This window comes from Anguilla anguilla, chromosome 1 (genome assembly GCF_013347855.1).
Source record: "Anguilla anguilla isolate fAngAng1 chromosome 1, fAngAng1.pri, whole genome shotgun sequence".
In the NCBI taxonomy this organism is placed as follows: domain Eukaryota; kingdom Metazoa; phylum Chordata; class Actinopteri; order Anguilliformes; family Anguillidae; genus Anguilla; species Anguilla anguilla.
Window position 1 is genome coordinate 33,047,933 of NC_049201.1, and position 22,067 is coordinate 33,069,999.

At 39.4% G+C, this 22,067-nt stretch overlaps 1 protein-coding gene across 1 annotated transcript in view; it reads left to right on the forward strand.

Annotated features, from left to right (window-relative positions):
• Positions 1-19,170, forward strand: part of LOC118233547 (serine incorporator 1-like) — a 42,546-nt gene extending 23,376 nt beyond the window's left edge. The window contains exons 4-10 of the mRNA XM_035429306.1: positions 83-162; positions 4,114-4,251; positions 4,664-4,833; positions 5,485-5,575; positions 5,676-5,817; positions 11,210-11,437; positions 18,080-19,170. Of these exons, the coding sequence (XP_035285197.1) occupies positions 83-162; positions 4,114-4,251; positions 4,664-4,833; positions 5,485-5,575; positions 5,676-5,817; positions 11,210-11,437; positions 18,080-18,218 (988 nt within the window). The 3' untranslated portion in view covers positions 18,219-19,170. The remainder of the gene's footprint in view (positions 1-82; positions 163-4,113; positions 4,252-4,663; positions 4,834-5,484; positions 5,576-5,675; positions 5,818-11,209; positions 11,438-18,079) is intronic.
• The last annotated feature ends 2,897 nt before the right edge of the window (positions 19,171-22,067 follow it).

Sequence of the window (22,067 nt, forward strand, 5' to 3'; positions counted from 1 at the left end):
CTTCATCATTGTCATATGTGATTACCAGTCATAGTTAGTTAATATTATGACATGTATCACTAATAATAAAATCTTCCGGTAGGTTTTGGTTCTTTAAGTTTGCTGCTGCTACTGCACTCTCTGTTGGAGCTTTCTTCATTCCTGAAGGACCCTTCACAACAGGTAATGCTTCCTGTCATATATCACAATAAATTCTGTTGGATGTTGTTGCCTTGGGTCTGTTCTTTGCCATCATAGCAAAATAATGGCTCCACAACATTGACACCACAATGTTATGTTTAATATTTATGTTTTTTTGAAGTTGTCATAAAACAGCTACCTATGCAAAAAGCAAAATGTAAACAAAATATGCATTTTCTGGAAAAATGTCAGTACGTATTAGAAAATGAGTGAAGGTGTTCAGCTGGATGTATTAATTGCACAGCAGCTCAGTGGCTCTCACACAGAGATGGGCAAAGATACATCAAAATGTATCTTGTTACAAAATACAAAATACCCCTCAACTAAATGTATCAAAATAAAATACAAAAATAAAGTACAAATACTGGAGCCAGAAAAGGTATCAAGATAAAATACATGTATTTTGTATTTAAAAAATACAGGAAAATACATTTGTAACATTGGGTATTCTGAATCTGTTAAAAATGGCAGAACATTCAGATTTTTATAATGTACACAAGGCTCTGGTGAGAGTATGAACCATACAGGAAGGAAGAACAGGAAATAGAATGCTACTGTATATGCATATGCCTGTACTGTGTATGTACAGTTAAGCCCATATCTATGCAAAATTTTGAGTTATAGTGAATTTTTATTTGACAAATAGGTTTCTTCTGGCTGGGAATGACATAAGAAGATGACAAATGATGGTAAGACATTGTGTTAGAGATATTAATGAAAAATGTAACCTATTTCTATGTTTAAAAAAAAAAAAACATTTTTACTAAAAATGCCATGTCTAGAATTATTCATACCCTTTCTCAGTAATCAATGGCAAAGCCTTTATTTGCCAACAAGCTTTTTGCACGTCTCCACTGGGATTTTGGACCACTCCTCTTTTGCGAAGATCTCCAGGGGCCTCATTTATAGAACGGACTAACGATCAGTTTTGATCTTAAGTATGACTTGCGCAGAAAACCACGTATAAGTAGTTATTAAGAAAACCTTACTTTTAGAAGGGAGAGAGTTCTCAGAATGACGGAATGACAAAAGATTTGCTTTTCTCTTTTGGTCCATGGTTATTCCTGACTAAACCCTCATTTGTGCTATCATAATGTAAGGGGAAATTGCTGATTGTAAGGCACGTTCAGGTGCCGTCAATTTTAAGTTAATTTGAGATTTACAGATCACAGGTGCGTAAGTTACAAATGGGCTTCTTAGAATCTACGTAAGCAAGGTTTTTTATGCTCAGTATCTTTTATGAATCGAACGTAAGCACACCGTCAGAAATTATCTTAAGATTAAGTTCAAGTATAAATCTAAGAACATTTTTATAAATGAGGCCCCAGGTCCTTGAGGTTGGAAGGCTTCCTTGACATAACTCTGGTCTTTAGTTCCCTCCACAAATTCTCGATGGGATTCAGTTCTGGACTCTGGCTGGGCCACTCCAAAACGTTGATATTGTTTTCTGTTAACCATTTCTTGACCATTTTGGCTGTATGTTTCGGATCATTGGAAGGTCCAGTGCTGCCCAAGGCCAAGTTTTTCTGCAGACTGCCTGATGTTTTCCTCCAGAATCGTTTACTTTGACAAGGTTGCCTGGCCCATTGGCTGAAAAACACACCCAAAGCATTACATTCCCACCACTTGACCATGCTTGACCATGGGGATGGTGTTCTTGGGGTTGAATGCTTCTCCTTTCTTTCGCCAAACGAAAGCCACGTCCCTGTGTCCAAACAACTCCATTTCCGTCTCGTCTGACCACAGAATTGATGACCAAAAGCTTTCTTCTTTGTCCAGGTGAGCTTTTGTGAAGGCTAGGCGAGCTTCTGTGTGCCTGTCTTGGAGAAGTGGAGTCCTCCTTGGTCGACGTCCATGGTGGCCAGCCTTGTGCAGTGTCCGCTGGAGTGTCTGCCTTGAGATGTTGGTACCAGAATTGCTCAGATTCTTCAGGATGGCCTTGGTGGTGATCCTTGGATTCTTCTTGGCCTCTCGCACTACCATTCTTGCCAGCGCAGGAGTCACTTTTGGCTTCCTACCACACCCTTTGAGATTTTTCACAGTATGGAACTCCTTGTACTTTCTGATGATGCTTTGCACTGTGGCCACTGGCACTTGAAAACACTTGGATATGGCTTTGTAGCCTTTCCCCTTCTTGTGAGCAGCCACAATGCGCAACCGGAGGTCCTCACTAAGCTCTTTGGTTTTAGCCATGACTTGCAATTGACTAGAAACTGACTAGGGAACAACTGCATCAGCTGTTCTCAATTTATATTTGATTAGAATGCTCTAGAACATGGCACACATTACCAGGACCATTTGGAATGGTATAGAAGCTTGCATTTCCTCAAATATTTGCGAGAATTTCAAGGGGTATGAATAATTTTGGACATGGCATTTTTTGTAAAAATGTAAAAAAAACATAGAAATAGGTAACATTTTTAATTAATATCTCTAACACAATGTCTTACTGTCTTTTGTCACCTTCTTATGTCATTTCCAGCCAGAAGAAACCTATTTGTCAAATAAAAATTCACTATAACTCAAAATTTGGCATGGGTATGAATAATTTTGGGCTTAACTGTACATATTTTACCCAGGCATAAACACATTTGCACACATATCCACGCGTGCACACGAGAACACTCACCATTTTCACACAGTATATCCCCAAAATGCTGGACAGATTTCACTTCACTGTTCAACCTTTCTTCTTGGAGTTGAAATGAAGAAATCACTAGAAATAACAAGAAGCTGTGTTCAAATACTTGGATTAAATGCTTCAACAGAGCTTTTTTACCAATTGCCTGCTTCATTTTTAAATTAATCTTCTGTCATTTAGCAATCAAACATGCACAGTATAAAACCTGTGGGTAAAAAGGATACGCACAAGTCACCAGTGGTGGTAAACAAAAACGGTACTCAAGAAAAAGTATTGTTACAAGCTAACTTGCTAACCACTAGCTATGCACCAGCCTACAGGGCTCCAGACTAAGTTTTTACATTGGTGGCACTGGTGCACCTAACTTTTTCATTTGCACCAGCACATAATTTAGGTGCACCCAAAAAATTGCAGCTCATTCGTGTCACTACAATCAGCAAAATATATCTACACAAAATTCAGGAACTCAGCTTTGCTCGAAGGACTGCATAATTTATTGTTATCGCAAAATGTGGATCATAGCACAGCTACATTCACAGTTTATACTGCTCACCCAACTCTGCGCAGATCAGCACACCTCTGTCTGCCGTGACAAGTTTGTTTACACTGTGTCTTGCCCTCCCACAGACAGCTCAGCTGCTGCCAGTATCCCTAGCTAGCTAGCTAGCTAGCTGGCTCACTCACTTCTTTAGCCACACATGTATTGTTTTTATCTTTAGCCTTTACCTATGGCTTTCAACATGTGTACATTCTAAAAAGTAAGATATATTTTATATAGTTATTGCAGTTCACATAAAATGTTAACCTTGATGGACAGTCCACTGCACTGGTTGAGGCAGGAGGAAGCATGTGCTGGCTTGCTTGGGGGGGGGGGGGTGAACTTCAAAGAAGATGAACTTAATTACAGAAATACTTTGAGTAGTGTGGGCTTACAGAATCACTGTGTGTGAGTGTGTCTAAGTGTATTGTTCTTCATTTTAAGATGTATTTACACAATTTTTTTATGAATCATGGAGAAAGTATTTGAGTATTTTGAAAATACTAAATTACTCCACTCTAAGTATCTTGTTACAAATTACATTTGAATTTTTTCAGCCCTGTCAAATACAAATTACAAAATGCTCAAACGTAATTGAAATACATATTTCAAATACAAGTAACAGAAATACTGCCCATCTCTGCTCTCACAGATCTAATTTGTGAATGCTTACCATGTCCAATAAAAGATTTTCCCTTAGATTTATTTTTTCATAGAGGCGCATTGACAGCCCTCTGTGTCTTCTGTCCTCCAGTGTGGTTCTATGTGGGCATGGCTGGTGCTGCCTGCTTCATCCTCATCCAGCTGGTCCTGCTGATTGACTTTGCGCACTCCTGGAATGAGTCTTGGGTGGAGAAGATGGAAGAGGGCAACTCCCGCTGCTGGTATGCAGGTATGGACCCAAAAAAACAAAAAGAATTTGCACTACATCTTCTTAGGTCTCAACCCTTTCTGTTAAATCAATGCTTCCTTTCGAAAAATTACTGTAGTTTAGCTTAAGCCTGTTCTGTTCCTTGACGACTGCCAGAATGTGCTGGCGTTTTTTGTTTTAACATTTAACTGTTTAATTGAATGCATTATTTGGGCCTGAAGTGACCTTGCCTGGTGTCCAGGGTGTAAATAATCAACTTATTTAAGGGCTGCTCTAAAAACTTGGTTTGAAAATTCCTAATCAATGCTTATCCGACTGGGAATGGGTCAGCGTGGGTCAAAAAAAGCAGGAAAGCGCTGGTGTGTGAAGACAGAAAGGCCCTTGACCACTTTGCTCTGAAAGTTATCTCTCTGGGGTTTTTTTTGTACAAAAGCTCTCCTTTCGGCAACAACCGCAAACTACCTGTTCTCGTTGACATGCCTGGCCCTGCTTTACACATACTACACCAATCCGGAGGGCTGTGCTGAGAATAAGGCCTTCATCACTGTCAACATGCTGCTTTGCCTCGGGGCATCTGTCATGTCTGTCCTGCCAAAGATACAGGTGACTATAATGGTTTGAGGCCTGCTCAACTAAACTTTAACCAAATGCTGGTTTTGGTATTACGAACACAAAATCACAATCACGAGTGTCTTTAAAGTGACTTAAACGGCTTGTCGCCTAAATAACTGAAGCAACACATAGCTTTTTTTAATAACAAAAGACAGTCTACTTTAAAAGTAGATAAAAACCAGTTTGTAGGGATGCTGTAGTAGTAGACATTGTAAACGTTATGGTTGCCAAGTCTGATTTGGACTGCTTTGTCACCATTACTGTATTGCTCTTATGCAGCATCTGCTGTGACTTGAATTATTTACAATATTGTGTAGCCTATATATAATAGGTATGTGCAAATATTTCCATTAAGACATCACATCTCATCAATTTCATTAGAGTGATAGGGAGCACTCTTCTATGCCAGTTCTTTTTAGCTACTGCTGATATGAGTAGAACAGCTAAAATAAAAATACAATTTGTGACTACTGCTTTATCAGTAGGATACAGCAAGTGGATTTTGACTGGATTGCGTATTTTATTTGTTGAATATAGATGATGTATTCATTAGCAAATTAATGGATTGGTGATTGATTGATTTGATTGATTGTTTGATCAGTTTATTGGCATTTCATCACTCTGTGTCTGTGCTTTTGCTAGGAGGCACAGCCAGGCTCTGGCTTGCTGCAGTCCTCTGTTGTGACCCTGTACACCATGTATTTGACCTGGTCTGCCATGACCAATGAACCTGGTGAGTGACTGTGCAAGGGGGATGTGCTTGGAAATTAAGCCTTTATGAAAACCGTTGATCTGCATGTGCAGTACTATGCTGATGGACCTTTTCATTCTAGACAGGAAGTGTAACCCCAGCTTGCTTGACATCATTGGCAACAATGGCACCAGCCCAACGAGGCAGGACCAGGTGGTGCAGTGGTGGGATGCACAAGGAATTGTGGGATTGATCCTGTTCTTAATGTGTGTTCTGTACTCCAGGTAAGGTGTGTTATATACAGTGTCATGAAAAAGCATTTGTCCACTACCTGATTTCCTCTATTGCATATTTGTCACACTAAATGTTTTCAATCTTTTTTGTTTCTGGACCAATTTGAACAGTACTTGCAGAATAAGCTCCGGTTAACTAAATACACGTTGTTACTATAAACAAGCTTGTTTTGATAAAAAGTATAGCAGCTATAAACCAATGAATTTGAGATGAGGGCTTGGCCACTAACAAAAATGGTCGTATCTCCATCATTTTTCATCAGATATTCACAAAGTTTCACAAACATGTTTCCGATTATATATTAAAGCAGATTGTAAAGTATTATATAAGTTGGTCAATATAATAATAATAATAATAACTTTATTTGTATAGCACCTTTCATACAGACTGCAGCTCAAAGTGCTTAACAGGAAAAATAAAAACAAAAGGAAAAAACAGGGAAAAGCACAGCAATCATAATCAATTATAAGGGTATATGGGGTGCTACAAATGCTAAAAAAACATTTTTCAGTAATAAACTGACAGATTATCATGAAATTAAAAACCCATGGTCTTGATCCATGTATTAGTTCGAAACAGAAATTTGATGCCGATTGATAAATGTGGGCATAGCTTATTACATAAAAACACAATCCATTTTATTTATATCTCAGCCAATAAATGCCGTAGAAAGTCTATTTAATCCCTTAGTGCTCATGCCAAATCATAAGTGGTACTGTGCTGTTAGCCTTTATTAATCGCTGTAAAAGGTTCATGTAAAGTGGCTAGCACAATCTGACAGCACTAACCCATAAAAATGTACTGTGAATGGTACTTGATTCGCTTACAGTCAGCGGCACCGAAATTTTCTGTCACACCCTCAATAAACGGCAAAACTACCAGTAGAAGATTGAATTAAATATTTTACTGTTATATATTTTCTGAAACGTTATCGATTCCGCTTGGCCACAGTGAGTGAAACTAGGCGATCTGAGCGTATAGTTTCTATGTAAATTACATCAAAATGATTCAGCCTGGTTGTTTGCTACCTAAACTTCACAGCACAGTCATTGCCGTTATCATGATTGTAGCATGAAGTGACTATTTTCAACCAACTGCCATATATGTGCGTGTAAAATCAACTAAAAAATATAGTTTGCCTAGTTGCGCTGTGGGTCTGGACGGTTTCGTGCTTGTTTACTGTCAAAGCACAGGTTTGCATTCATATTTTCACCCCAGTTATACCCCAAATACATATAAGAATAAGAAACAATGTGTAATTTTACTTGACACGATTCAGTAGTGAGGTTGTAGTCGAGCACTCATTGTACATCAACACTAGACTCTATTTAACCAGCATAAGACTAAAAATATGCCGACAAGGAGCGCAACCGTAAAGTAGTTTAAACTTCCATGGTTACTGAACTGTGTATGGGTTACTGAACTGCGTATCGATCACAGAACAGATCGAGCTACCACTGATTAGTGTTCATGAGTGCAGGCCTGACGTGAATACCTGATATGAACCACCTGGAATGAGTGGACAGCCACATGAAAATTGTAGCCAGGTAACTCATTATAATGAGGTAAACATGTTTCCCATGCAATAAATTTATTTGGGAGGCCCACCAAATAGATTCTCCCCTGGCCAAAAAGATTTTTTGGTCTTTGGTTACTTATTTCTATAAGCAACACACTATACTTTTGTATTTGTTATTTTTTCTTTTAAATGTCAAAGTGTCATATACAGCCTACTGTCATTTCACTGCGTGAGCTGGCCCTCCCCCTTCCCTCTCGTAATCGACGTGCGTTGAGCAGAGCAGGGAGGACAGTGCCGGAACGCGAACATAATTCAAAGTGCAACCATATCTGTGCCAGGTAACAAAATATTTGTTTTACAAGTTTTTCAAAATTGGTCAAATTTAGCCATTGTTTTGCATCATTTCTTCAAAAGAACGTGTTCTCTGCCCTAACAAAGACTGCAAAGTTATCAGCACTATTTGGAATAATGTTAGTTAGCATTTGGGCTCCTTTTGTATTCTGTTCATTCTCTCTGTTGGTACAACTTGAAGCGAAAAGTGCCATACAGATTTAATTTTCATCTGGAGACAGGGTAAAAATACATAAACAAATAAATAAGTAAAATTTCACCTTGGGGGTGATTGTTTGTACTGTTTATTAAATTGTATTGTAACTATTAATGATCCAGAACACAAAAGCAAGCCCACATCTGAATGGCTAAAATTCAAAATTAAAGTTTTGGAATGGCCTAGTCTTGACTTGAACCCATTGCTGTGGCAGGACCTGAAATGTGTAGTTCATGCTCGAAAACCTACCAATTTGTCTGAATTAAAGCAGTTCTGCAAGAGTGGGCTAAAATTCCTCCACAGCAATGTGAAAGACTGATATCAAATTATAGGAAGCGTTTGATTGCATTTATTGCTCCTAAAGGTTTTGCAACCAGTTATTAAGTTTAAGGGGGTAATTACTTTTTCACATGGGTGATATGGGTTTTTGATAACTTGTTTCATTAAATAAATGATATAATAATTTTAAAAATGTGTTTTGTGTTTACTGAGGTTCCCTTTATCTAATATTACATTTTGTCTCAAGATCTGAAACCAGTGTGACACATATGCAATAATAGAGGAAATCGGGAATGGGGAGAATGCTTTTTCAAAGAACTGTACTCTATTTCTATCCACATTCAATACAGGGGTCACCTCAAGATGAAGCGCTGTACATGTTGTCTGTACAAAAATCTGTTATTCTGTTATTCAGTATACTGAAAATAATGAGGATTAGCCAAAATTAATAGAATCTGTTTTGGGAATGAGATGAGGATTCAGAAAATATGGTTCTCATTTTGTATTTTTACTTGCTTATGCTTAAAGTGACAATCTCGAAGATTTCAGTTTCGTTCTCTATGGCGGTGCCAATGGCGAGAAGCGGTAATTGCAGGTGTGTTTTTGGACCTCACTTCCCATAGATCCAACCGGATCCAACCAGTGTCGCCTGTGTGACGTCAGTCAGTTGGCACGCCAACTATAACACTTACTATTTACTGAATAAAAAACGGTTGTTATAAAAGTAACGTTATGTACATACTTATTCGTTGTCTAACATTAGGCTAACTCCAGATGTCTTTACACTGCCGAGCCGGGTTAAAATGCCGGAGCAAACCTGGGGTAGAATTAGTGATGATCAATTTCTGCAAACGTTCTTTATCCACCTTTTGCCCGGTATGAACATCTTTACACTGCAGAGAAGAATTTGCAGGATTCGCTGTGGCTCGTGCAATTATGTATCTTGTGCACAATAAGCAGTCTTTTTCGTGAATGATTGTTGTGTGGTATTTTTGAAACAACTGCCTTGCAAAATGTTACCCCTGGTGTTTCTGGTTTTGCTAGCTAAACTGTTCAAGAATAAAGCTGAGCTGAGTGTTAAATTAGCAATCAGAACAAGAAGAATAAAACAAAAACAAAGGAGATTTCATCAAAAAAGGGCATAAAGGTTGAAGGAACATATGAGGAAGCGTAATAAAATAATAACAGTGCTAATCCATACTGCCGTATTCTTTTATTTCATTTTCTCCTGCATGACGTCTTCAGAAATCAGACCCCGCTCTGCTCCACATACCCCGGCTTTATTCCGATCATTATAATATATCGATGAACTCGATGGCAATGTAAATAACGGTAACGTTAAGGCCAGTTCAGATCAATGATTCGCAACGAGGCGAAATGGTTTTAGAATGTTGCAGAGAAAATTGCAGCGATGTGAACTGGCTAGTAGCAGAGCCGTTCCCTGCCCTGAGGTTTTAAAAGACCGTCCTTGTCAAATCGCCAAGTGCAGTTTTAGAACGTTTACAATCAGACGTCTTGGAATTTTGCAAGTTGCACCCAGTCTCGTTGTGAATCATTGATCTGAACTGGCCTTAAGTTAACTACACTGCAACGTTGCAACAAGGTAGCATTGCATTCGAGAGACGGTTACCTCAGGACGCCTAGCACCTCCCCCTCTTCGCACCTGCACTTCCAGAACACGTCTCCTGTCTGTTCTGGCCCCACGATGGTGGAATGACCTCCCTGTGGAGGTCAGAACAGCTGAGACTGTGACCCATTTCAAACGACGACTGAAGACCCACCTCTTCAGGCTGCACCTCTCCCCATCCCTCCCTTCCCCCCCTGTAAATGACTAAACTTAGGGGTGTAACTAGGCAGCTGTTTAATACGTGACTTAGTTGATGCGCCAGTCTTAACGACTACTTGTATTTTTATTTATTCTTATTTTTCCATAGATTGCGTTGTTGCCGTTCTCGCTGTTAGTGTTAATCAGTTTAACCACCAGGGTCCAAGTTGAACTATGCGGTTGTTCCCTGTACTTGGACCGGTACTTTTCTCTAGGGGTTTCGTCATACTTGTTCCTGGTTATGGTTATACACTTTGTTGTACGTCGCTCTGGATAAGAGCGTCTGCCAAATGCCTGTAATGTAATGTAATGTAATGGTTTGCGAGGTCGGTAGCGTTAGCTAGCGTTTTTTTTCTAATTGTTAGCCGACATTAGATTGTGTTAATTACATTAGCTAGCTAGCTAACGCAACGTTACCTGATATGAGAGATGGATACTGTGCGCAACGTTGTCTAAACTAATGTTGTCTTTCTTGACATGGTCCGGTAGCTAGCGTTAGCTGTGCAAATAGCTATGTAATTAAGTAAAGTTACATTGTCATTAAATGTAATACGAAATCTACATCAACAAATAATATGATCTCTCATGTTACACAAAAACTTTTTAGGGTTCCATAACTCCCCCAACCCCCCCTTTCTTTGTTATTGTAACGCATGCAGACACCGGAAAAAAAAGTACGCCGCTCACACGCAAGTGAGTTGAAGAGCGAGCCTGTTGCGTTAGTTCCGCCTACCCTCTCTGGCGGACCAACCACTGATGGGTGATGAAAAACGCATCACTAACTGTGCGCCGCTTGTGATTTTTTCCCGGGAATGTCGCCACAGACACCAAGTTTTTTAATCATGAATTATGATAATAATAATAGTATAAATTAATATAAAAATAGGCTCAATCACCATTGTGTTACCCAATGCAGCGATAGATAGTGACTTAAAAGACATTTATTTTAATGAAAATCTTCGAGATTATTACTTTAAGGTACATTTATGCAGGATTGCAATTGTGTGCAGTGCCCAAGAAGAGAAAAGGAGGTCTGTGTATGTACAAATTGTGAGATTTACCACTTCCCCAAATCTACTGCAGTCTAAACATGATGGACGATGTGACTGAACAAATCATTGAAGCGTCACTCCCCACATGCCACCCCAGTCACACAGCGTCCAGATAACATCTGGCAGATCATAACCAAAGGTAACCCCTTATACTCCCCAGCATCCGAAACTCTTCAAGCAGCCAGGTAAACAAGCTGAGCCTGAGCAGTGACGAGTCAGCCCTGATTGAGGACGCCGCCAGCCCCCCGGGGAATTTTGAGGAGGCAGAGGACGAGCACCGCGCCATTGACAATGAGAGGGATGGAGTGACCTACAGCTACTCCTTCTTCCACTTCATGCTTTTCCTTGCTTCCCTCTACATCATGATGACTCTCACCAACTGGTACAGGTGTGTTTCAAGACAGATGCTGTATATGCTTACAGGACAGCCAGCTCCAGTGTTCCTTCGAGCCCTACCGATGACAGCCATGCACATTAACTTTGTAGCCAAATTGTACAATACACATTGTACAATGTAGCCAATACACTTCTCAGATTTCTGGCTGTAAGTATGCTAACAAACTTGCTAGTGGTCAAGGACGATAGGTTTGTCAGCAGTATTTTTGTTATTCATTTTACCACCCTCTCAGCTTTAATTACGGGAAAGTGAGGCTTCTGAAACCACACAATGGATGGGGCTAATTAGTTCCATCTGAGCGTATTGGTAAGGGGTCTTCATTCATATAAGTCAGTGAAAGCACAGTAGTTTTTGTGGTAGAAAGCCTCACTCTCTGTTGATAAAGTTGTTTTGTAAAATATTGTTAAATACTGCAGCATTCATACACAGAAACTTGTTTTTAATTGAGTTGGTAGTTTTATGTGGCTGTGCCAATGTTGTGGAGCTCATTGATAATTCACGGCGACAGTATGAATTGTATACAAATTGACATATACACCAATACAAATACCCATCATAAAAAAATGTAAGAAACCCAAGAATAAACACACATATATTCAGATTGGGATGGCAGGTATGCCATCTCGCCAAGTTACGCCTTGGCGGGGGCATGCCCCATACCTATACAGCACCGAGAGTTTGGCACTTTTCAGGGTTCCCCACAGAAATAACCACAACAGCCACAGACACTCAGCCCTTAAAAACATTAAATTCTATACATTCTGACCCCATTTCAACAGACAGATCTCATAAACAACTTCACATGTCCACACAATAAAGCCCCAAACTAAGGGGATTTTGCGTTTTCTCCTTCTTCTTCTTCTCATTCTTATTCTCATTCTTATTTTTCCTGCCGCCTTTCCCACTAACAACATGTCTCCCCATTGGACATTTTACCGACACCAGCCAAATCCTGACCCTCACGACCCAATCAAAAACTTGCATACACACGCAAAATACCCATACCTTTTTATTCTGAAACATTTCCAGTTTGAACAGCTAATCTGCATGTGGCCTAGTGGGTAAGGTTACAGTCTTGGGAACATGGGGTCGTAGGTTCAAGCCCAGCTAAGGACGTGTTTCTTTAACCTGCTTTTACCCTCGCTAATAATTGTCTACTACTTCTCAATTATTGCTTTTGCACCATATCTACCAGCCGTTCACCGAACGTATACACTGCATTATGACGTACCGTCTGCACGTTCAGTTATTAACCGGCTACAATATTGAAAAACCATATGGATTCAACGGGAGCTCTTCTGTGCTTACTGGCCTGTGTTCTTCTTTAAAACCACGGACAGGTTTGCTAATGATATTTCGCGCATTGCATAGCTATGTCATGGTGCTGCACTAACAAAGTCACAGACTGGTAAACCTCCGGTTGAAGGATTGAATCCCGCCTCGCCCTCAGGCAGATAATTTCCTCTTTTACACGAACGTTTTCTTACGCTTTTATATTTTCTTTACCAAAACTCACTCACGGCCACTCATATGCATTTCATGACGGCAAATGTATTCCTTTTATTAAAAAGTTACACCAGTTCACCACTGTGTAATTTCTACTAACTATATTTCTTCACTTGGCTACCGTACAAAACCTTCTTATCAGCAAACGCCACGTTTCTACATTCATGTTACCTCGCCCTGTTCTCTATCTAGCCACATACAAACAATTACTACGTATGTACGTTCTGCAACTCCCCATTAAAACATTACATTTAAAACCATGAGTCACTCATAAGTATAACTACTAGTACTGAACATGAGAAAAGCACATTAGTGCAATAGATTTCACACGTAACTTAACCCTCCACTTTAACAGCAAACGCTTTATACCGACGGTTATATATACCATTCCATAAGGAAACTAAGCTCGCTCATGGTCACTTTATTTACTCCGCACTATAGTCTGTGATCATGTCAACCTTCACCTACATGCCCATTCTGCTAAAAACATTTTGTTTCAACTACGCAATTTCATAATTTCATCCTAATTTCTCTCACACTGTTGTTATTTTCTCATATGCAAAGCCTACTGGGACATATGCGTCTGCTCCTATTCTCCACTATCAAGTTTTCCGGTTCTAGCTTAGCAAAACAGCGAACAGGATTCCCACCTGCAGATAAGCCTATCAAAATGCCTTATAAACCTTACAAACACTAAAAGTGCATCTCCACGAAATAACAAACAACGGAGCAGGACAGCAGGGTACACAAGTTGTGACCTAGGCAGCTCTAATTCTACGGGCTTGCTGATTCTTTTCTCAATCAAGGCTTGTTGGATGGCCGTCAAATCCGTGAGTACATACACTGGCCATATTTCACCTGCGTTTCTGTTGCGTTTACATTTACGCCACCGCACCCTTTGTCACAGCCACTGTTTTACATATATAGCAAACCGAAACTGCTAAACAGTACACGCTCATCAGACTGTACAAATTCACACAAGGACAGCCATAATCCACAACCGTTTCTTACAGGGTCACTTCGCATTTCCCACTCTCATAATAAAACGCTTTGCAAAAAGAAATGATATCTCATAAAAAACACGTTTTCAACGTACAAAAATGCCAAGTTACTCAAAAGTATTGATATCAAAATGACGCCAAGTTACGGTACTACAAACAATATAGGCTATCTTGCCTCACCGAAATTAAAAAAGATGTATTCCAAAGCAATGCTACCCAATATTTCCTCAGTTCTTTCAAGTCACTTGGCCCTGTGTTTTGTAATCTTACCATTTTACAATGTCATGCAAACTTTGTGTAAGATCAAAGAGTCAAATATTTTGAATTGCCTCATGGAACACATTGAAATTCATGTACAAAACTGCTGCTGGGTAACTACAGGAAGCATATTTCTCCAGAAAACATGTTTGTACTTGCTTCTGAACTGAATTTGAGTACATGTACAAGTTATTATACATTTTCTACGTACAATAAATACTGCATGTAAAATACATATTGTACATACATACATAGAGAACTTCTTTATCCCCATGGGGACATTTCCCTCGCAGCATGTTACATGCACATTTACGAACACACACTTATACCAAGACACATACTATCATTCATGCAACAGAAAGGCTGGGCAGCGAAAATACATACATACCAATACAAATTGGACATATACACGCCTATTCAATCAATCTTGACTGTGAGATAGCCATCCACACATATGTTTGGCCTGTCCATGTAGTCCATGCTTATACACACAGGGCCAAGTGACTTGAAAGAACTGAGGAAATATTGGGTAGCATTGCTTTGGAATACATCTTATTTAATTTCGGTGAGGCAAGATAGCCTATATTGTTTGTAGTACCGTAACTTGGCGTCATTTTGATATTAATACTTTTGAGTAACTTGGCATTTTTGTACGTTGAAAACATGTTTTTTATGAGATATTACCTACAGCAGGGGTCCCCAACCATTTTTTCACCGGTTTCATATTGACAATACTTTTGCAGACAAGCCATCAGGGGTTCTAGGACAGGGGTGGGGTGCACCGATCATGAATTTTTAGGGCTGATTCTACTTTTTATTATTATTATTATTATTATTATTATTATTATTATTATCATTATTATTATTATTATTATTATCATTATTATTATTATTATTATTATTTTATTTTACATTTTTGTTTTTAAAGCAACAGGTAACAGAGAAAACATAAGATTGTTTATTTGCTGTATAGGTTACCAATACATTCAGATACTTTCATTATTACAGTGAAGGTGCTCTGATTCAAGGTGGCTGAATCTTTTCTGAACTGCTTCCTAAAGAGTGCGTTTTGATGGCTTCACACCATGATCTGCGCCAGTGCTTTATCTTTGGAGATGTATCAGTGCAATGATGGACGGAATGACATCTGCCGTGACTGTGGAAGATTCGATTTCTCTAGTCAGCTCCTTAAAATGTGCAAGTAGAGCCAACGTGTTTTACATTTAATATGGATTACCTTTATAAGATCATGTTGAAAATCCAAATCCTGAACATGTTGCATTTTCTAATTATTCATCAGACTATTACATGGATGTTGTCGAGCCTCTTCACTTCACCGATATTATTTATTTGAACCGGGATACACAGACGAAGATCTAGATTCAATGTGTGTGCGCACAGAATAGTGTAGTTTACGGTAAATTCTGCAATTTATTTTTAATTTTGACAAATAAATTTCAACATTCGCATTCATTTTCACTTCCTAATAAGACATTTAGATAAGCTGGACTTCCTTGAAGGTACATTGAACTTGTAGCCTATCTTGATATGCTCCATAGACGCTGTGGTGAAGCTACTGGCATAGAGGAAAACATCTAAAAAGTCCAAACTTGACAATTAAGCAGTTACGTAAAATACTATCAGAACTGATTGGATTGATCAAAAGTTATTATGATCGAAAATAGGACCCAGGTTGAAAAAACATACCTTTTATGTCCACTTCACACAATTTGTTTTGAGGCAGCTAACATTTTTGGAAAGATATAGCAGCAGCATTCCTATGCAACTTGTCCCTGGACTCACATTTTTTACATCATAAAACCAGAATACAGATCGCCAAAAACAAAAATAAATCTGCCGGTCACTGATGGTGTGTTATGGAGCAAAAACCGCCGATTGATCGGTGCACACCTATTAATTATATTATGATTAAGTCTATAGTTGCTTTTTAAAACATTTTAAGTTTGCGCAAATTTTAAACAACACGGTGCATATTTTCTCACAAGCACGAAACCGTCCAGACCCACGGCGCGACTTGGCAAACTATATAGCTAGCTAGCTAGCTATGGCATGTCCTCACCTCTGTAACATTATTTGGTGTCCTCTGTGTGTCTAGACATCTGTATTGGTGGTTGTACCTGTGTGTCCTTAGCTCCTACTTATGCATGCAGGATAGCATCCGTACGCGCTAACTCGGTTAACTAAAGTAGGCGATCTGTAAGCGTTAACTAGGTTAGCTAAAGTAGGCGAAACGTGAACATGTTAGGGTTGGCTAAAGTAACACTAGGCAATAAAACGCCTCGCATCAAATTTAAAACATTGGTCCTAGCATACCAGGCAGTCAAGGGATCAGCCCCAGCATACCTCCACAAGATATTCAAACCCTACATGCCAGCCAGATCCCTCCGTTCTGCTACCTCAGGACGCCTAGGACGCCTAGCACCTCCCCCTCTTCGCACCTGCACTTCCAGAACACGTCTCCTGTCTGTTCTGGCCCCACGATGGTGGAATGACCTCCCTGTGGAGGTCAGAACAGCTGAGACTGTGACCCATTTCAAACGACGACTGAAGACCCACCTCTTCAGGCTGCACCTCTCCCCATCCCTCCCTTCCCCCCTGTAAATGACTAAACTTAGGGTTGTAACTAGGCAGCTGTTTCATAGGTGACTTAGGCGCATCAACTGTCTTAACGACTACTTGTATTTTTATTTTTATTTATTTTTATTTTTCCATAGATTGCGTTGTTGCCGTTCTCGTTGTTAGTGTTAATCAGTTTAACCATCAGGGTCCAAGTTGAACTATGCGGTTGTTCCCTGTACTTGGACCGGTACTTCTCTCTAGGGGTTTCGTCATACTTGTTCCTGGTTATGGTTATACACTTTGTTGTACGTCGCTCTGGATAAGAGCGTCTGCCAAATGCCTGTAATGTAATGTAATGTAAAACTGTGCTTAAAAATGTTGTGCCGTACCACCTGCGCATGCGTCCCACAAAACGTCCCTGAAAGGTCGTCCGTGAGTGAGTGAGTGACCACAATGCATAGCCCCTGGAGCCAGTTCCTGCACGCCGTGGGAAAAACATTGCAACTCACCAATATTCAGCCTAGTTTTTCTCCAGAAGGGAAGCAGAGATGTTATCTCAAGCACGGATCCATTCCTTTGCACTTTAGCGGATGGGAAGCAATGCTTGAATTCCATCAACTGCAAAGCTAGGTGATCGCCCACCAGCAGGGAGAATGACAGCCCCGCCTCAGTCTCTCCCAAAATCTCTACTAATGTTTGGAACATGTAATATACACACACTGTCCCCACAGTTCCGGTTTAGCTTTGAATGGAGAAACAAACTTAGACAGTTGTCATTCTGCATTTGTTTTTTATTCATTTTGCTAGCTAGTTAGCAACACAGCACATGCAGATCGAGGTAGTAAGTGATGACCTGATGACATTTCACTGTTGTATTACTCAGGGGTTTTAAATTATTAGCCCATCCTGTTGTGGGCGTGACAGATATTTGAGTAGTGAGGAAAGTGGTTCAGCCCAGACAGATTGCATTCACTCTTACTGCTGCATATTGATTCATTTTATATTATTATTGGCTATAATAGATTTTTTTCGGAATTGTAATCATTTTCTTGCAGCCCAGTAGCTAATGTTCCACGTCCCATTCCAGTCCATGGCCTGGTTGTAAGGGGCCGCTGCCCTACAGAACATTTATTAAATATTCAATTCTCAACATTTAAAAACATTAGGCTAATGTTTGGATCCAGAGGTAAAATGTGCATATTGATTTATTTTGCAAAATGTGGGATATTCTGGAAGGGATATAACCATCTAGGGATGCTGAAGCGGTGCTCCCCTCCTCTCTCTGCAGCCCTGACTCCAGTTACGAAACGATGACCAGCAAGTGGCCCTCCGTCTGGGTTAAGATGTCCACCAGCTGGACCTGTGTCGCACTCTACGCTTGGACACTTGTGGCACCGCTGGTCCTCTCTGACCGTGACTTCGACTAGAGGGGCAGGAGGAAGGCTGAGTCGCAGCCGTGATTGTAAATACTGTCCGTCTGCGCCCCTCAGTCCACCGACCGCATGTGCTCGATTTTACTGCATGTTTAGAGTAGATGGTCATTTCACTCAGTTTGCATGTGGTTGAATGGGTCAGCGTGATGGAAAGGGGAGCATGGTGTCCTGATGCAGGAGGGAAGACCAAGACAGTCAACATTGCCACTGGGGAATTTTGGACATTTTGAGTGCAAAGGATAGGTAACAAAAAATAATTCCCCTTTAAGTATTTGTTTTTTGACACTACTGGTAAGAAGTCTTAGTCATGCAATATAAAGGGAATGGAATTGAATGCATAGTAGTTCACATTTTGTGTTAAGACTGCAAAATTCCATTCATTGTCATGTACATAGATGTGCACTGAAGGATTAATTGCTTAAATCCATAGTGTTGTCTCTTTAACTGCTTACCGTTCCATTTCAGCAGTATGAGCTAAACTACTTTATATGCTGATGTAAAGAGCACCATGTTACAGGTGAATATCTTACTTAGATGTGTTCCCTCAATGCCTCTGCCCCTTTCCCCTTTTGATGTGATAGTATGCTTTGCTGTTTTAGATTAGACAGCATTTGCATTATCATTTTGAATCTTTCACTTGTTACAGTGTTAACCCTTTACCTTTCACACTTGATTTTTCCCCCTCTTTCTCTTTTAAGTGTGTTATGTGTGTGTAACTTTTGTTTTTAAATGGATTTGGGGAATAATTAGTAAGCACACTGAAGCACTGTTCATGAAATACCAGTGTCATTGGTGTTGTGCAGTTGTGCACTACGCAGGCCGGCAGTGGATCTCCACTAATTGTGCAAGTACCATTATGTAATTATATAGTATAATTTTTTTTTTTTTCCATTTGAACTGCATTTGAAAACTCAGTCTTCTTGTACCTTCAATAAATTTCCTTAAAGAGATAAAATTTTCACTGTGATACTTTTTCTTGATTTCCTCTTGTGGTTTTTAATTTATAGAATGCACCACGTTTTTATTTTATGAAAAGCTCATCTTTTATTTAAAAAAATAATTGTAATTTAACATCTGACCACCTATAAACATCATTAAAATATTAGTACAAATCAAGCATCATGATAAAACAAATCAGATTAATGTGCGCTAGAATTGTGCATGAATGTGAATGTAAAATAATCTTCTGATAAATTTTGGTAGCAGTTTTGCTGCAGTTACTCCTAATGAACCACTAGATGCCAGCCTAATGCCAAGCGTGAGTTAGCTTTTATTTCAGAAAGCGAAAACAATTTTGTATACATGTTGTCATTTATTTTCTGGGACCTTGGGTAGCATCACAGGGAAAATACCGATTTTCAATCAATGTAACAGGTTTTAAAAAAGCATAATTATTTTGTTCCCCTATTTCTAATACATTTATACATACAACTATCTGGCACTTTAATTTTGTGTTGTCTATGTTCACTTGCTTTTTTATTATATGCATTATCATGCATATTACATTACACTCTCTCAGATATGTTTTCTTGGGTCTGAGCTGGTTGTTCTTTAGGTGAAAACAAATACCAGCAGACCCTACAGCCCTTCATGAGGGAGAATGGTATGCCTGCTGCTTCACCCGAAAGGCTTGTGCACTAACGGGTCCAAATGAGATGGATCTGATGTAATAATTGGAAATGACTTCAGTTAAGCGAGGAATAACATTAGATAGATCTGGTGATGTGGGCAGAGCCCAGCACATTCAGAAGTCCCAGACAGCTATTGACACCATTTCAGAGGAGAATTTATTAGACAAGAGGTTAGGAAATTTAAATGGTTTCCATACGGAATAATTTATTTAGGTATTAAGATTACTCAGGGAACAGAAAACATAATGAACTTAAACTTACTACCTTATAACAACCCTTTTAAGAACCCTGTGCTAGTTTTTGCAAGACTGCAAGAGAAGGGCCAACCAGATGCAACATAAATCCCTATAATACATACCTAAGCCTCATCCATATGGTAAAATACGACATTGAATACAAACAAAATAAAATGAATCAGTTATGTGCGAAGATTTGATGAGAGCAGAAATAATGTTAATGGAGGACTGTTTCATGGAGAACATTTACTCTGTTGAACAACTTGTGTCTAAATACAACATACCCAGGAAATATTTCTTTTAACTCCTTCAACCGAGGGGTTTTATTATGACAGGACAGAAAAAAAAACTTTGCCCCTGTTACTTGCATCCCAGAGAGATGAAGCGAATAAGTTAGAGGTTTACATCCAAGTTTTATAACCTGCTTATAAAACATCAGTCCGCTAACTACAAGGGTGTTATGCTCTCATGGAAAAAAGATTTTAGCGCACCGATTCTTAGAGAAGCATGGAGGAAGGTGGTAAAGTCCTGGTTCTCCATGACTCGAGATATTCAAACATGCCTAATCTAATTTAAAATATTGAATAAAATTTACTGAACTCCATTTATTTTGTCCAGATACGATACTGGTCTAATTATTTTACTTCTATGCCAATACAGGTACAATTCTGCTTGATTTTGGAAATAGTTAAACTACACATAGCAACACCAGGTTGCCATTCCATTATTGTGCTATGCAAAAATAAAAAAAATCATTGAAATTTTGGTCATACATGACTGCAACGGATGTGAAGGGGGACGACTGTAGCTCAAATGGGGCCGGAGATATGCTTGTTCAAAATTATGTAGGAAAAACACCTTTTTGCTCATGACAGCGCCACCTTTTGGCCAATCGGCTTCATTTTTCATCCCTGTCCATATAGAGAGCTCTAATACATGTGTGCCGGGTTTCGAAAACATTGGACTAGCGGTTATGCCAAAACAGAAAATGAGCTCTCTAGCGCCACCACTTTGCTTGATCTGGCCGAAAATGGAGGGTTAGCCTCCACTCATGGCTGCTGATGTGCCTACCAAGTTTCATGGTGTTCGGAGAAACCGTTCAGAATTTACACACCTTCATGTTACAAGCCACGCCCTCCTCCATTTTCATTGGCTCATTGTGTCCATATAATTTGCTTTATCAAAATTCTGTGAATAACTTTTGGTCAGCACCATCTGTAGATCATACGTTCCGAATTTGGTGGTGATCAGATTAACGCCCTAGGACTAGTTCGCAAAAGTAGGTTTTTCAAATAATTAAAAATGGCGGAAAATATATTATGATACGTCAATTGGATGCATTGGAATCGGCATGACCCAAGGATTCAGGGAAAACAATCGGCACAACTCTAGGACAAACGGTTCAATAGTTATAAGCAAATGTGTACCTTGAAGTTTGGCCTGTTGGTGGCGCTACAGAGTTGGATGGATTGACCCCAAATTCGATGCCTGGATACATTGGCCTGTCCTTGATCAATATGCTAAATTTCATAAAAAACCACCAATGGGTTCTATGGGCTGCCATAGACTCCCATTGCGGAAAGTATAATAATAATACTAACGATTACAATAGGTGCCCTGCACCTTCGGTGCTTGGCCCCTAATAATAATACACACTAATATACAGTAATGACCATGAATAGGTCTGCCAACCTACTCAATAATGAATCAATATCTATGCTGCGTCTGCTGTGATTAAAGCATCTAATGGTCATTGGTTAAAAAAAGACTTTCTGAACTGTTCAGTCCTACACTTCGGTACAATAAATATATTTCCCAGTAAACTGCACAGCTTGCTAAGAATTCCATGTAAGGGATGACTATATTTCTCTAAAAATTGCAATTCTGTAGAGAAGCAAACTTATTTAGAATGTGCTGTTCAAATGACCTCTAACCTGTCTAGACTGAGTAAATATTAAGTGCAGTACAGTAGCAAA